This window comes from Neolamprologus brichardi, chromosome 9, assembly GCF_056152115.1.
Source record: "Neolamprologus brichardi isolate AB-2024 chromosome 9, ASM5615211v1, whole genome shotgun sequence".
In the NCBI taxonomy this organism is placed as follows: domain Eukaryota; kingdom Metazoa; phylum Chordata; class Actinopteri; order Cichliformes; family Cichlidae; genus Neolamprologus; species Neolamprologus brichardi.
This window is the reverse complement of record NC_142112.1, coordinates 16,049,885-16,063,851: the sequence shown is the minus strand read 5'-3', so window position 1 is coordinate 16,063,851 and position 13,967 is coordinate 16,049,885. Positions and strand designations below refer to the sequence as shown.

General features: G+C 40.5%; 1 protein-coding gene across 4 annotated transcripts in view; it reads left to right on the top strand.

The window, feature by feature from the left end:
- ntng1a (netrin g1a) overlaps positions 1-13,967 on the top strand; it is a 118,569-nt gene that overhangs the window by 11,529 nt on the left and 93,073 nt on the right. For all 4 annotated transcript variants that reach the window (XM_006806329.3, XM_087846001.1, XM_006806328.3 and 1 more), the window contains exon 2: positions 2,436-3,102. In XM_006806329.3, coding sequence (XP_006806392.1) covers positions 2,851-3,102 — 252 coding nt within the window. In that variant the 5' untranslated portion in view covers positions 2,436-2,850. The remainder of the gene's footprint in view (positions 1-2,435; positions 3,103-13,967) is intronic.

The window sequence follows — 13,967 nt, the reverse complement described above, 5'->3', positions numbered from 1 at the left end:
GATCCTATAGACGCTGTGAAGTAAATCACTGTATGTGATATAGGACTGTGGCTCCTGCAATGGACAATCCACCATCTGCGAGACTCCTTTTAAACTTGTGAGTAGTCATGAACTAGTAATGCTGAAATGTGGGACAATATCAAAAGTGGCCACTTCATTTTTGTGGAGCACGGTTCACTCCGTCCTTCATTTAAGGCAGCTTTAATCACTTGGCTTATATCAGTATGGATCAGATAACTGTTACATTTATTTGTAATATTCTGGTTGCATAGACAAACCCATAGAAAGGAATTTGGAGTATTCATGAGTATTTCACTGTCTTTACGCTCATTGTCTTGATTTCACTGCTTTGATTCATTCTCACAAATCTCATGAGTATCTCTTCATCTCATCTTTTCATCTATGCACTTGTTACATAAAGATTTAGCAACCCTGTTTCTGGGTCAAAGCCTTTTCTACCTGGCTGAGGATATTGTCTTGATTAAGTGTGATATGTCATGAATACAGAATTTTGGAGCTCTATGACTCATCATGTCATCATTAATTACTAACCTGTAATGTTGAAAACAGTTTTGTCTCTTTCTTCTTGCCATAGGACGTTTGGTATTATTGGAAGACACTGAAGGTCTTTGCTGATCACACACACAGGTGCTGCACCTTTACTGAGAACATTTTAACTTCCCATAGTGTTTTTGTATTGCGGTGGCTTCTAACGATCAGTCACAAGTTGGTATAATATCTGCTAATAAACTTCCACAAACAAAAAAACGTATACAGTAGTATACTTAGACTTAGCACTAGCTAGAAAGCTTACCGTTTTACCTCTAACTCAGCTGCATCAGTCAGACGAGCTTACAGGGTGGTGAGATGTCTGTCGTCTGCCCATCTCTCCATAATTTGAAAGAATTGCTGCTCCAATCAGAATTTAATCAGAGTTACACACAATGGGTCTTCATCCAAATTGTGCTCAAGGTCAAGGTCACTTTTACCTTTTTCAGTGGATTTTTAATTCTCATTCGTTTGTGCAGTGCAGCCAGCTATTGTCAAGAAAATGTTCCCACTTTCTCTGTGTACTTCACACATTACACCAACCTTTGAATAGTGATGGATGGTGGGCCGGACGAGCTAGCTTTTTATGGACCCCCGGATGCTATGCTCGATTGTAACAACTAGGAGAGCTCTCCCAGGTGAAGATAGTGGAGCATTTAATGGAGCATTTGATGGGGCTCTTTGTTTGTTCTTTAATGGATTTTCATTAATCAGGTAGATAATAAATAATATTACCTCTTTATTCTCTGTGTCCTTCACGCCCTTCACAGTTTCTACAAATGTTACATCAGCTTTATCAGGGAGTCAAAATGTGTCTTACCATTGCCTCCAAGTGAAAAAACAAATCAATCAATCTCTGTTTGAGTACATTTAATCAAGAACTTAAACCCTTGAACTGGAAAAAAACAATATTTATATATTATTAATGACAACACGGACATAAAAGCCTCCCATGACTCCCTGTTGGATCATCGACTCCAGTGCTCATGATAGCTGTTAAAGTATCATAATACTCCCGATGTTGCCAACTTTTATTTTTGAACTACTTCAGGGTTTTTCACTACACAATTGATTTCAACTGTACAATATCACTTTTTCCATCCCCCTGTGCAGCTGACACAGTACAAGTCCTTGATACATTGGACAAAATGTTTTATTTGTAAGATCAAATTTAGCATAAATACACTGAACCGATTGGTAGTTATTGGTATTTTTGTTTTCATATAAACTTTGGTGTGTTTGCACATGTATATGCACCAATACAAAAGTGCACAAGCATGTCTGTGTTTTATAGATGTGAGGTTTTTGCACATTTTCCCCGCTGTAACTTGATTTTTTGCTGTATTATGCCATAAAGCACTGATATAAAGTGGCGCTAACCAAAAAGAGAAGCTGAAATTTGCATTTAGCTTAAACCATTAACCATTTAGAGTACTGTACAGTATTTATGATTAAAGCAGCACTGAGGTGAATGGTTTCCATGAATGAACAACCCATGAAATTTCTTTATGTTCTGCATGCTATTTGTCCTTTTTTTCCCATGCATTGTATGGTGTTCGAGTTGACTGAGGTGTAAGGTGAGTGTAATGGTTGTGGGAAAGCTGTAACACTGTAGGCTTAATACCGCTGAGTGTGATGAGGGTTTGGCATGAAAGCAGCAGGATCCAGTTTACCCCGATGGCCTCGCTTACTGATTTCCTGTGTTTTGATCGACAACCAACACCAGCACGGCACCCTTTTCTCGCACCCATCCAACTTTCTTTTCACACGTACACCTTTTACTCATGACGTGGCCCCAGCTAATGTTCTCTCACTGTCAAATTCTATTCCCATAAGTGAGGTATATTCACCCCGCCTCTTCTTCTCCTTCTCCTGTTTCTCTGCAGTGCCAGATCGTCACACAGGACGAGTACCATGATTGACAGCCAGGCAAGCTGAGGAGACCCGTCACTCATCTTCCTATCAGCGTGTCAGAGGGCTATCTCCGTCTTGCCTCCCCCCTCTTCCTTCTCTCCTCCACCATCCTCCTCCCTCCCTCGGTCCTGTCTTATCTTCTCAATGGGCTGGTAGCCTCACCATCCCTCAAATCATCCACCGCCCCTCGAAAACCCGAAAGAGACAGAAATTGTACTGAAAAACACTTGTAAAGCAACCCCGTGCTCCACCGAAAGGGAGTTTGGCATGCCTCCTCACTCTTCTTGAGTGAAGCGTAGTAAGTGGAAGTCGAAGAGCGATCCCTTGTTTGTACACCCTTCAGAAGGAGATACGGCTCCTTAACAAGGAGCTGAGAAAGGGCCAGTCATGCGTTTCCACTTTGCGCTGACGCTGCAGGCACTGTGGACTGGTGTTTGCCAGGCAGCCATGCAGCACTACCCTGCTGCAGCATGGGGACATTACGATGTGTGCAAGTCCCAGGTTTATTCAGATGAAGGCTTAACCTGGGACTACATGGCCTGCCAACCCGAGGCAGCAGATATGACCCAGTACCTAAAGGTGACTCTAGATCCTCCCAACATCACCTGTGGAGACCCTCCAGAGACGTACTGTGCCCTGGTGAGTACGCTGAAAAGTGAAACTTTTTTTTTAAGTTGTACACCTAGTAGGGAAAAAAAAAGACAACCTAAGGCGTCTTTCTTATCTGTTCCTGTGTATCAAGTTGCTTCTCGGCTTGTTCAACCCCACAGCCATGACAGACACTTTCAAAAGCCTGTGTGACTCAGATACCTTACTGTGGCTGAAGAAATAGAGGCTTGTGCCCATTGACGTCATGTTCTGCTGTTTAGAGAGCTGCTTCTTGGTGTGCACTGCAAACACTGTGTGATGTGCTGTTGACACGGCAGAAAACACAGTATAATGTGACTTTTCAATGAAAACACAAGCGCTCACCTCTTTCCCTGCACACACAAAAGCCTCATATAGAAATACAGCTTCCTCAGTCGTTCTGCTTTCAGAGTAAAGAGACGTCCCAGCACAGCTTTGCTGTTGCACCCATGTTTGTGGATGAGTGAGTGGCTTAAAAATTCAAACAGTTTCTGGGTGGGTGAAATAGTGCACAGGTGGACTAAAAATATAACAGTGTGGTGCATGGTAGTATATGCACAATGTTACCCGTGCAGTGTTCAGACATATTAATCAGTCACACAGCATTCCTCATTATTATTTTGTTATTTTTTTGGGAAGCTCCGAAAAAAGATGTTAGATGTTCTTCTGTGAGGAAAATGTTTTCTCATATATAAACATTCTAATGCTGTGACCTGCGGGGCAAAACTGTACGCATCAGCGGGATTTCTTACTGTATTTATTTTCTGTTTTATGATCGAAAAACACTTTAAAGTGGAGTCGGAATAAATAAAATAATTAAACACATTTTAGAAAATTATCCAACGAGCATTTAATATCACAACAAATTCAACAAGGAACTGCCCAGCAAATGATGGGGATGTTTTGTGGGATCAGACTGATTTAAAAAAAGCAAAATTCAAAGCAGAGACTGGTTGATTGGTTTACCCTTTCAAGTGTCAGCGATGGTGTTGATTCTGCAAATTATATCGCAATCATGAAAATTACAAATTCCCGATGGAGCTGAAAGTGAAATGAGCAAAAGATGCATATTAGGTCAAGTATTTAATTAGCAAAACACCCTCCTCCTTATTTCAGGTCCTTTTTAGCTCTGAAGCTCACAGCTGGTCGCCTCAGATTAGCGCTGAATGATGAATCCATTTTGGGCCACCGTGTGTTACCAAATCATCAAAGATTCTCTCAGAACAAATGTACTCCTCAACGGCTTCAAGAGCTCTTTAGATAAATAGTGAGATGTTCCAGGAAAAGTAGTAACTTTGGGAGTATAAATAGACACTCGCCATCAGCAGAAAGTCAGCTGAGGGGAGAGACAGAGAAACAGAGAGGGATTAACAAAACACAGATGACAAAGGCAGTGAGAATGATCAACGGAGAAGTGAGAAGGAGTGAACGTGAGGGAGGCAGAGACTCCGAGGACCGCGTGCGAAGCATATGATGACTGAAGAACTAATATCTCGAGTGTAGGGAGGCAAGGAGGCTCTGAAATGTGAATAATTCAGCATGTTTTGTAGCTAATGTGTTTTATTCATAGGACACATTATTCAGCCCGACATCTCTGAGGCACTTTTGGAAAATGCTGACTCCTGTGATTGGCTGACTCCAAGGTTGGTTGAAGGCAAAGTGAGTTAGAGGGTATGGGATTCCATATCTGCGAGGTCATTGTCAAAATGCAGCCACCCTCTGCTTTTCTTTCCCCTCCGGGTGACTCCCTGACCTCCGAGCGATCCACATCTGAGTCTGAAGCGCGTCGTGGTATCTGTGCGGCCTGCCGCGGCTATGCTGTGGATAAACTGGCTGAATCCTGGACGAGCAGCCATGCGTTTTTGATCTATGTTCTATTTCTAGACTCACTGAGAGGGAGTTTGTGATTATTAATGCCAGCCTCTTAACAACAGTCTGATTATCGCTTATTGAATTAGCGCGAGTTTGTGCCGCGCTGTCGCCCTCGTGTCTCCGGCAGTCGATGTGATAGGAGTGCTTCAATTAAACAGGCAGCGGTTAGCTCCCACATAACCATTTCCTCTCTCTTGCTGCACTGTGCTGATCGCAAATCACACAAACATCAATGAAATATGACCCCTGCTGCTTACCATGGAGTCCAATTCTGTGCAATTGGTTTATGTTTACCCCAGGCAGTAACGTGGCTCCGAATCAACATTGGAACAATTATCATTGATATTTCAGCTACTCTGGCTGCCAATACACTGCTACGATGCCAATAGTGGTTTGTATCATAAGTCAAATCACGGCAGATCCAGGGCAATTATCATTATGCTGCATTATCGGAGAATTCCATCTCTCTGGTAATTGATTTTGCGCTCGTAGAGGCGGGTGTATTTTAAAGCGTTGTGTCTGCTTCCTGGAGTGCTGAAGGTAACAGACACCGAAGCCTGACGAGAGGAGACCGAGACGGAAAGAGATGCAGTAGCTTGAGGGCGTGCTGCTTATATGAGCGTGGTTATCTCGGGTTGCGGCCTTCATCCCAGGGTCACAGATAAGGGAAGACAACATCACACACACCACCCTCCCCAGTAAAGACTTTTTAATTCTCCTTCTAGCCCAGTGACCTTTTCCTTAGCAATAAGCTGGCATTCACTGAACTCCGGCACATGAATCTGCCATCATATGAGTTTTCACGGTCCCCTCCAGTTAGACTCAGACTGGCCTTTAAAAGCCTGGACGGCTCTCACAGCCTCAGCCTGATGGTCGGGTTTGTGCAGCGTTCACCAGGGCATCTTTGAGCTCATACAAAATTAATGTGCAATCTCCAAAAAAGCCAGTTCTTGCGCAAAACAATTAACTTTGATGATTGTGTATTTGGAAAACCTCAAAAACATAAAAAAGCTGCATATTTATAAAACCAATGGAAGTAATTATGTTGCATTTAGACACGTCTTTGTTTGCCAGTACAGGTCGATTAAACCGAGAAGTAGCTGCGTTTCCTCCATGTCTAGCCGCCGCATCACAGTCAAGAGCACTCAAGGGAATAATCAGCGTTTCATTTACCTCGCCGCAGAGCTTTTTGGGCTATAAAATGATCGTTCAGCGCAACGCACAGTTTTGTTCTTCTTTGATGCACGTGGCATTAAACATAAATGAGTCTACTCAGTAGGTGTGCATATATAAATTAAACCGTGTTTGGAAACCACGCTCTTGCATGCATTGATGTCCTTCTGCATTCCCGTGCAAGTACTGGATGCTTCTCTCGGTGCCATCAATTTACAACCAGGAAGTGCTGATGAATGCTGAAACCTGAGTCCTGCAGGCCAGTACATTTCATAGCCAATCACATCTAAATGAGGAAGCTATGGGGATTGTTAGGAGGTGGTGCAGTGTGTGCCTTTTTACCCCCATTTCAGCCTCAAACAAAGGACTGTAATGCTGTGTCAGAGGACAGTATACCACACATGGCGTTGCAACTCATTTGGATAATTCATTAGAAACTGATATAGGCTTTAAAATGTAAACTTTGTTAACCATTGCCATTTCTAAGCCTGCAAACATACCCATATCAAGCATTTTATAGCATGTCATATTTTATTTTTTTCCCCCTTAAGCTGCAAATATGCGAGATATATATTTATTTTTTTTAATCAAAGTTTGACTTATTGTGTACATGTTTAAATCCCAGTAAAAAAAAGAGCATATATAAACACATAATTCAACCCGGTTAGTAGGCTTACTCGCAAGGACATAAAATACAAGACTTTAGTACTTTAATCAGTCTCTGTTGTAGGATTATATTGCTATACAAAGGCCTACAGAACAATGAAAAGGCAATTCCCTCCGCTGAGAATCTATAGCTTTCTTATTGATGCTCATCAGGGAAAGCCAAAGGGTTTAGACCTTCTCTGAACACTCTTGCCCTCCTAAGAGACCCTCATGATCCGAACACCGAGCGCTGCAAGATCTTCTACAAATGGCGCTGCCAATTTCCAAGAGAATTGATTGGTCAGTAGTTGGTGCTTTTATACTTATTGATTTGTTATCTTGAACAAAACCTGCTTAGGAGTATTTGTTTGTGCTTATGGACAGTACTAGGAAGGCTTTGAAATGCAAAAGTAGAGAAGGAAGCAACAACATGAGAAATATAATATGAGTTATATACTACATAACGTCTTTATACAGAAATAATATCTAGATGTAGCCTTGTTTGTAATCGTCAACATTTTCATTTGCAACTTTAATTTACTAAAGTGTTTTTTCACTGGTAATAGTTCCATTATTTGGTCATTAAAGTATGTTACTCCCTAACACAGACATATTGTACCTTTTTATTTTTCAGTGTGCAGACAGTGAGCACCTGCACCCCTGTGCTTACCAGACAGGATGGTACATTCCAGTTAACCTCTGGCTGAGATGTACTGTGCATCTCTTGCTTGATTTTACTACAGATTTAAGACGTTTTCCTTGAACCTTGCCAGGATTAATGTTTTTTTAATCTATTTTTATTTTTCTGTAACAACGACTCTTTTTTTCCCATAATAACCTGCTATTCGATGTTGCATCTTGGTCATCCGTTTAGATGAGGTTTTCTAGATGTTTTAACCAGTGAATGGGAGGCAAGGTTGTTGTGAGCCCCCGTAGATTTACTCAGAGGTATACAAATCTCCCCTCTTCCTAAGCTGATCCCGATTAAAGGTTTGAGACAGCCAAAGCGTTTTAACTCTCCCATGCCTCAACCATCCCACTCCGCCAACGGGCTCCACGTTGACATTTCCTTGAGAAAACGAGTGCGCTGTCAGCAGCAATATGTCTCATTTCATACTGCAACGCTCAATGCAAGGGTTAGAGGAGGATGATATCGAGAGAAAAGAGACAGCTGCTTTTTTCACAGGGCTGCAGTGTTGTCTGTGTCTGTCTCATAAACAGTTTATATTGGATTTTTTTGTGAGGTGAGATTGCAAAAACAAGCACAAAGATGGAATTTCAGATGCGCTGATTGGTATAAAAAAGGTCAGATATCAGGAACATTGTTACAATTAAACACCAATAAAAAACCTTTTCCATTCAGTAGAACTGTTTAACATTGGAGGACTAAATCAATGTGATCCACTTTATGTATTGTCTTTCATCTTTGCCAAACAGGGGCAAACATTTATTGCATTTTTTTGACAAAAGCACAAGACATGGGCCAAAACAAGCTAATAGGAGTAAAAATCTGTGGATAATCCACAGATTCTTTCAGCATAGCTTATTGTTTCATTGTTTGATTACTGATAGCTATCTGGAGTGGCAAACAAAGCCCGAGTTATTATTTTTGTATAATTACCCAGCAGGCGATGTTTAAGCAGAATTTTTCACAGATGATTTTAATCTGCGCTCAAGGGAATTCTGTCTCTTTTCTGTGATTTAATTAGCCTAATCAACCCTCAGCAAACAAGTTGAGGCGAAGGTTGTACTCGGTATAGTGCGTATCCATTTTTTTTCTTAACTTGACACACTTCAAACACTCTTCTTTATGGGCAGAGCGGTTTTCATCACATAAGAGCCATAAAATTTACTTTATTATTTCAACAAGCTACAAGCTGAAGCCACATTCCCACAGACATGCCTGCTAAATACACTGTGCTTTAATTAGTCCATTTGCATCAATTTTGATGCTTGGATTTATTGCTTTAATGAAATAAGATGAACTGATGCATTGTAAACTGAAAATCAGCAGATTTGATATTTTTTCAATTTAGTTTTTGTTTTATCTGCAACTAAAAAAAATTGATGAAATTCTCTTTATAATCAGTAGGTAAATTAATAAGTATGTATGTAAGTATGTACTCGATATATCCTCCATAACAAGTGGGCCAGGCTTCCAAAAGTTACTATAAAAATATTTTACACTCATAACATGAGGTCATTCATTATTAAAAAAAAACTGAATTATTCTATCAGCAACATAATGTCATGCACACTGATTTTAACAACGCCAGGCTGCTGTTTAACACTGTAACTTTAATGACACAGCTTGATTACTCTTTGGCATACATGTTTTTAACAAAACACATATTTATTTGAATATATAATTTCATAAATTGTATATTGAAACAGTCAAACCCAGAATAACTCAAACAAACCAGCAAACTACTACTGTGTTAAATACATTTATTTGTTTAGTTCCCTACTTTTTGTTCCCTTCTTAATGCTTTTGGACTGTCAGCATCTCTGCTTTGTGTGATTTCACATTGTCTGAGCATAGAAAAAGACAAAATTGCTCATTTCTCCAATTATGCAGAGAAATCAGGACTTTTTAAATTTTACTGTATTTTATTTTTGTGAGAAAGTTATTTTGTTTTCCTTTTTTAAGGATTTGAGCCGCCACTGTGACCAGAGTGCAAAATCGCTGCACGGTCCAGACTCTCTGGCAACAATAATTAAAAAATAAATAAATAAATAATGAAAAATACAAATTGGACTTACTAATGAAGAAGCTGCTTTTGGCTGCTTCCTTATTTACAAAGGGTGATATTAAGTAAACATAACTGTTTAGTTATTATACAGGCTAACAGATGGGTTTCTATAATGTCAGCCATGTAGTGTTAACGTTCATTTTTAATGAGTTGAAACCTACAGCCTGCACACTTTTCCCCCGTGTTCTCCAAATATGAACCTTTCAATCTTTAATTTTGTAGCTTGATGAATTCAACTGCCGACACGGTGAGAATAGATCTAATATTGTCTAAGACAGCAGATAACTGTTAGACACCCACACTGTAGCTGACCAGTGTGAAGGTTACAGATACCGCAGTGAGGGGAGGATCTCATCATATTCTCTCCGACGCATCCTGTGCTATAAACTTTGCATGAGCGTCGGGCACCGGCTGAATTTTTATCATTTTCTTATTTCCAAGCGCCCCTTCTCCCGAGCCTTCGAGCACCAATACGAACATGGGCTTGTCAGCCAGCCCAGACCAGGCTCAAGAGAAGTCCATTAAACAGGTGTTGGCAGAAAATCCCACTTCCTGTTATGGGCATGTTGCGGCTCAGCCTTGTATAGCAGTACTTTTGTTTTAAATTTCAGTTTCTGATATGAATTCGTGGAGTTTTGAGTGTATGGTTGCCACATCATCTTTGTGCTATGATCAAGGATCCAGACACAAAGACACAACAGAAAAGTGTGTTTCCTCTAATGTAAGTAGCAATTACTAGAGTCAGGAAACAGCAGGCTAGCAAAAGAATAAGAACAGCTAATTTTCTGATGTAACCAGTTAACCGCAGTGCGAACCTTGTATTCACACTGGATACAGAGTCTAAATTCACTTACTTTGTTGTGCTATGCATTTGTTTGAGTTTGTTGCCAAGTGAAACCGCACATACAACACAAACAGTACCTTCTGTAATATTTCCAAATCAATTGGATTAGTGTTGATTTTATTATGCTGTAATTCCCCGAAGAGGTGCATTTCCAGCCGTTCTGCAAACTGAGTTTGTTTGAAATGGGAGATACAGTTGATAGCAGAAATTCAGAGTTGCTATGGAAAAACATCTTTGGAGTTTTCAAACCTAGTTTTAAGTTATTATAGTTTGAAGCACAGTCATCATTTTGTGTCACTGTTTACAGTTGTTAATTCACAAAACTGCAGTTTTTCTGTGCGGAGGATTAAGTTGGAGGATCGGTAGCAGCCGTAACACTAACATCATTTTATTCTTTCATTGTGAATATTTTATATATATATATATACTTTCTAGCAGACACTAAAACACAATGGAAGGTGCACCAGGTTTGATTATGGATACAGTCTTTGATCAGACTCTCAGATTGTTTCACAGTCATTCACTTGGAAATATTAAATGGGACCTATTATCCTCATTTCTACTAACATATTTTTGATCTTGAGCTCTGCTAGAGGAGCTTTGCATGATTCACACTTGAAAATAATCCTGGCCCTCAGTGCAGCTGCTCAGTTCATCCTCCATCTAAAATAAGCTTCTTCCTCCTCCCTCTAAGCCCACATTTTTCTGATTGGCTGCCTCTAACGAACAGAAGGTGGGAACAGCAGGTGGGCAAGGCTCCTGAGCTCACAGCCAGAGCTGTGAGCATGACATGACCATAATAGGGAGATCTGCTCTTGTTGACATCATCAAAGCCAAGAGCATTAAAAAAAGCTATCTGAAACTGAGTGTTTAGAGCAAACAGAAGCCAGAGCGTTTGGATTGCACGTACACACACTCATTACTCAAAAACTTTGGCGATGTTTACTATGAGCGTCTACTACTGCAGAATAATTCATGTGACAGAAAATAATGGGTTTTTTTTTATTTTAATGAGTCCGCTGGATACTGCGTTGTAAACCACCTCATGGTATGCGGAAAATATTTTTACTTTCAGCAGGCATAACAACGGCCACCTGCAATAAGTGAAAGACTTTGTTTTGTTTACCAAGAATTTTAAGTAGCAGAGCTGCAAATATTATTACAAACTGAGCCTGTGTCATGGGAAAATGGAAAACTTTGCAGATGTAGCAACACTTGAGGGGGTGTGGTTTAGTGATCAATGTGAGCAATGGCATATTACACCACCTCCTATCATTACAATGTGTCATTGTTTATTTTTGTTTTTGTGTCTTTTGGTTGTACATGAATGAAATGGGAGGACTTTTTGAAAGTGTGAAGAGGAGGAAATGTTTACTCCCAGAGAGGGGAAAAAAAAGTTTGGCAAAGTGAAGTTAGCGAAAAGTTGGTATGCAGAAAACATCAGGTGTTGCTCTGTGATGTTGTGCTGTGTGAGTGTATGACTTGTATATCTGGGCTCCGTCAAGGCGTTCGGTGTTGCTTTACCATTTACACTGCCATCACAGGATGACGGGGGGCCCCCTCGGCTCCAGCCTCCCACAGGGTTTTCTGTAGATTTTTTTATTTTAAATTTGAAGCAGAACATTTCCTCCTTCACCATAAACTACGGCGAGGAGCCTCGGAGAAGCTGAAGGATCGTTATAGTGTTTAAATGTGAACTCACATGTTGGACTGTGAAAGAGCAAATCAGAGCATATTCTCTTACATGTATAAAACAAAGTCAATAGGAAAAGGGCTAACGTTTCATCCCGGGAAGCAAAAACATTATATTTCCCTCTCGTTCAGCTTTGGTTTCCAGATACTGAAATGATATATTCCGAGAAAATTGCTATTGAATATAAGTCAAGGAAGGGATGATCTCTCATAGCTCAGATTTAGCCTCTGAATATCTTTAAAAGTTCTTGCTATTGACTACAAGTCACCCAGAAATATCACGTTTTCTCACAGTTAAGTGGTCACCATACTCTAGGGACCGGAGACCTCACAAATAATATATACCAACCATGTTGGCCCTCACAGTCTGATTTCTGCTACACGGGAACGTTTTTCTTTTCTTTCTCCGTGTATTTTATTTAACAAAGGCATTTTTTTAACCCTCTTTTCTCTCCTATAGCTCCATGGACTCAAAATCCCTCTTGTGGTAATGGGGGCTTTTGTTGCATTTCACAGTTCATCAGTTGAGGAAAATTATGGTCTGGAACACCCACCCACCCCACACCCCCCCCTCCTGTCCTATAGCCGTCCCTGTTCTTCCTCCTCCTTTGTGCGCGAGGGGTCGGAGAATATATATGGAGATACAGTGGTTGGCTTCTGCAGAGATTCGTTGACTTTTAATGACTCTTTGACCCTCTGGTGTGGCTTTCCCCTCGGAGCTCACTTGGTTGAACACTGATTTTTTAAATATCCCCCTTCCCTCTTTGGGAACTGAATAACAAATGGCATTCACGAGCACGGGCCGATAGAGAGAAGTTTACAGAGCCACGAGCATGGCATATGGTAGCATTCATATTTTGAGGCACTCATGTTTTCATTTAGCTGTGTTCGGGGGGGTTTTAATGTTAATTGCGGCAGATAAGGGGGTGTGTTCTGAATAGAGCAGTCCCAGTGATCCCATCCCTCATTTTTACCCGTCGTGGGGGGTCAGATGTTCCTACAGTTGTGGCAGACGCGCTCCCTCCTCTACTCAGCATTTCAAAGCAGCAGGGCCTCCCATCCCTTATCAGCACAATGAATACCTTGTGTTGTGTGACTAGTGTGTGTGTGTGTGCCACTTTGCTTCTATTTGTGTCTGTACGCACAGACACTTTGCTAAATTTTGAACTGCAGTTCACGTCGTACTATTTCAGAAGGCTTTTCTATCTATTTTGGGATGTACGCTGCTGTATACTATACTAATGCAAAGTGATATGTGTTTTAAAAAAAGCAGCACAACATGTCTGCAACATGTCAGAAATGATTTATTTCCACCTATATGCAACATAATTTTGTCCCTCAGCCAAATTTCAATGCTACCATTGCACTAACACCATAACAGTAGTTTCAAATTAGTATATGTTCCAAATTAGCGTCGTCATAGCAACACTGATTGTAGTTTAGTTGCACAATCTAAAAGTTATATCCTCAGTTATGTAGGTGTTTATTTAACCTTTATTGGCTTGTAATATCTTTTCTATAATGCACTACTGTGTATTAGGACAAGTCTCAGAGTCATTTGGAGGTGGATGGAGTTGATGGAGGGCATACTGTCACCACACCTTAGTAAACCACACTGTTTCATTCCTAATTGGACTAATGACTGGTGAAAAGATGGGGATTAACGTTTTCTCGCTGTGTTAACACAAAAATGAAATTGAGGTGCAATGTCCTGTATTTGGTGTCATGGTTTATTTTAATGGAAATGTAATATAAGAGATGCACATCTGAAATAATACAGGTCACTCATTCATTCTGAAAACTTAACTCTCAATAATTTTCTTATGATACAAGAAGGAAATGGATGGATGGATGGATGGATGGGGATAGAAACCATGCAAAGTGTAGCTGTAGTATAA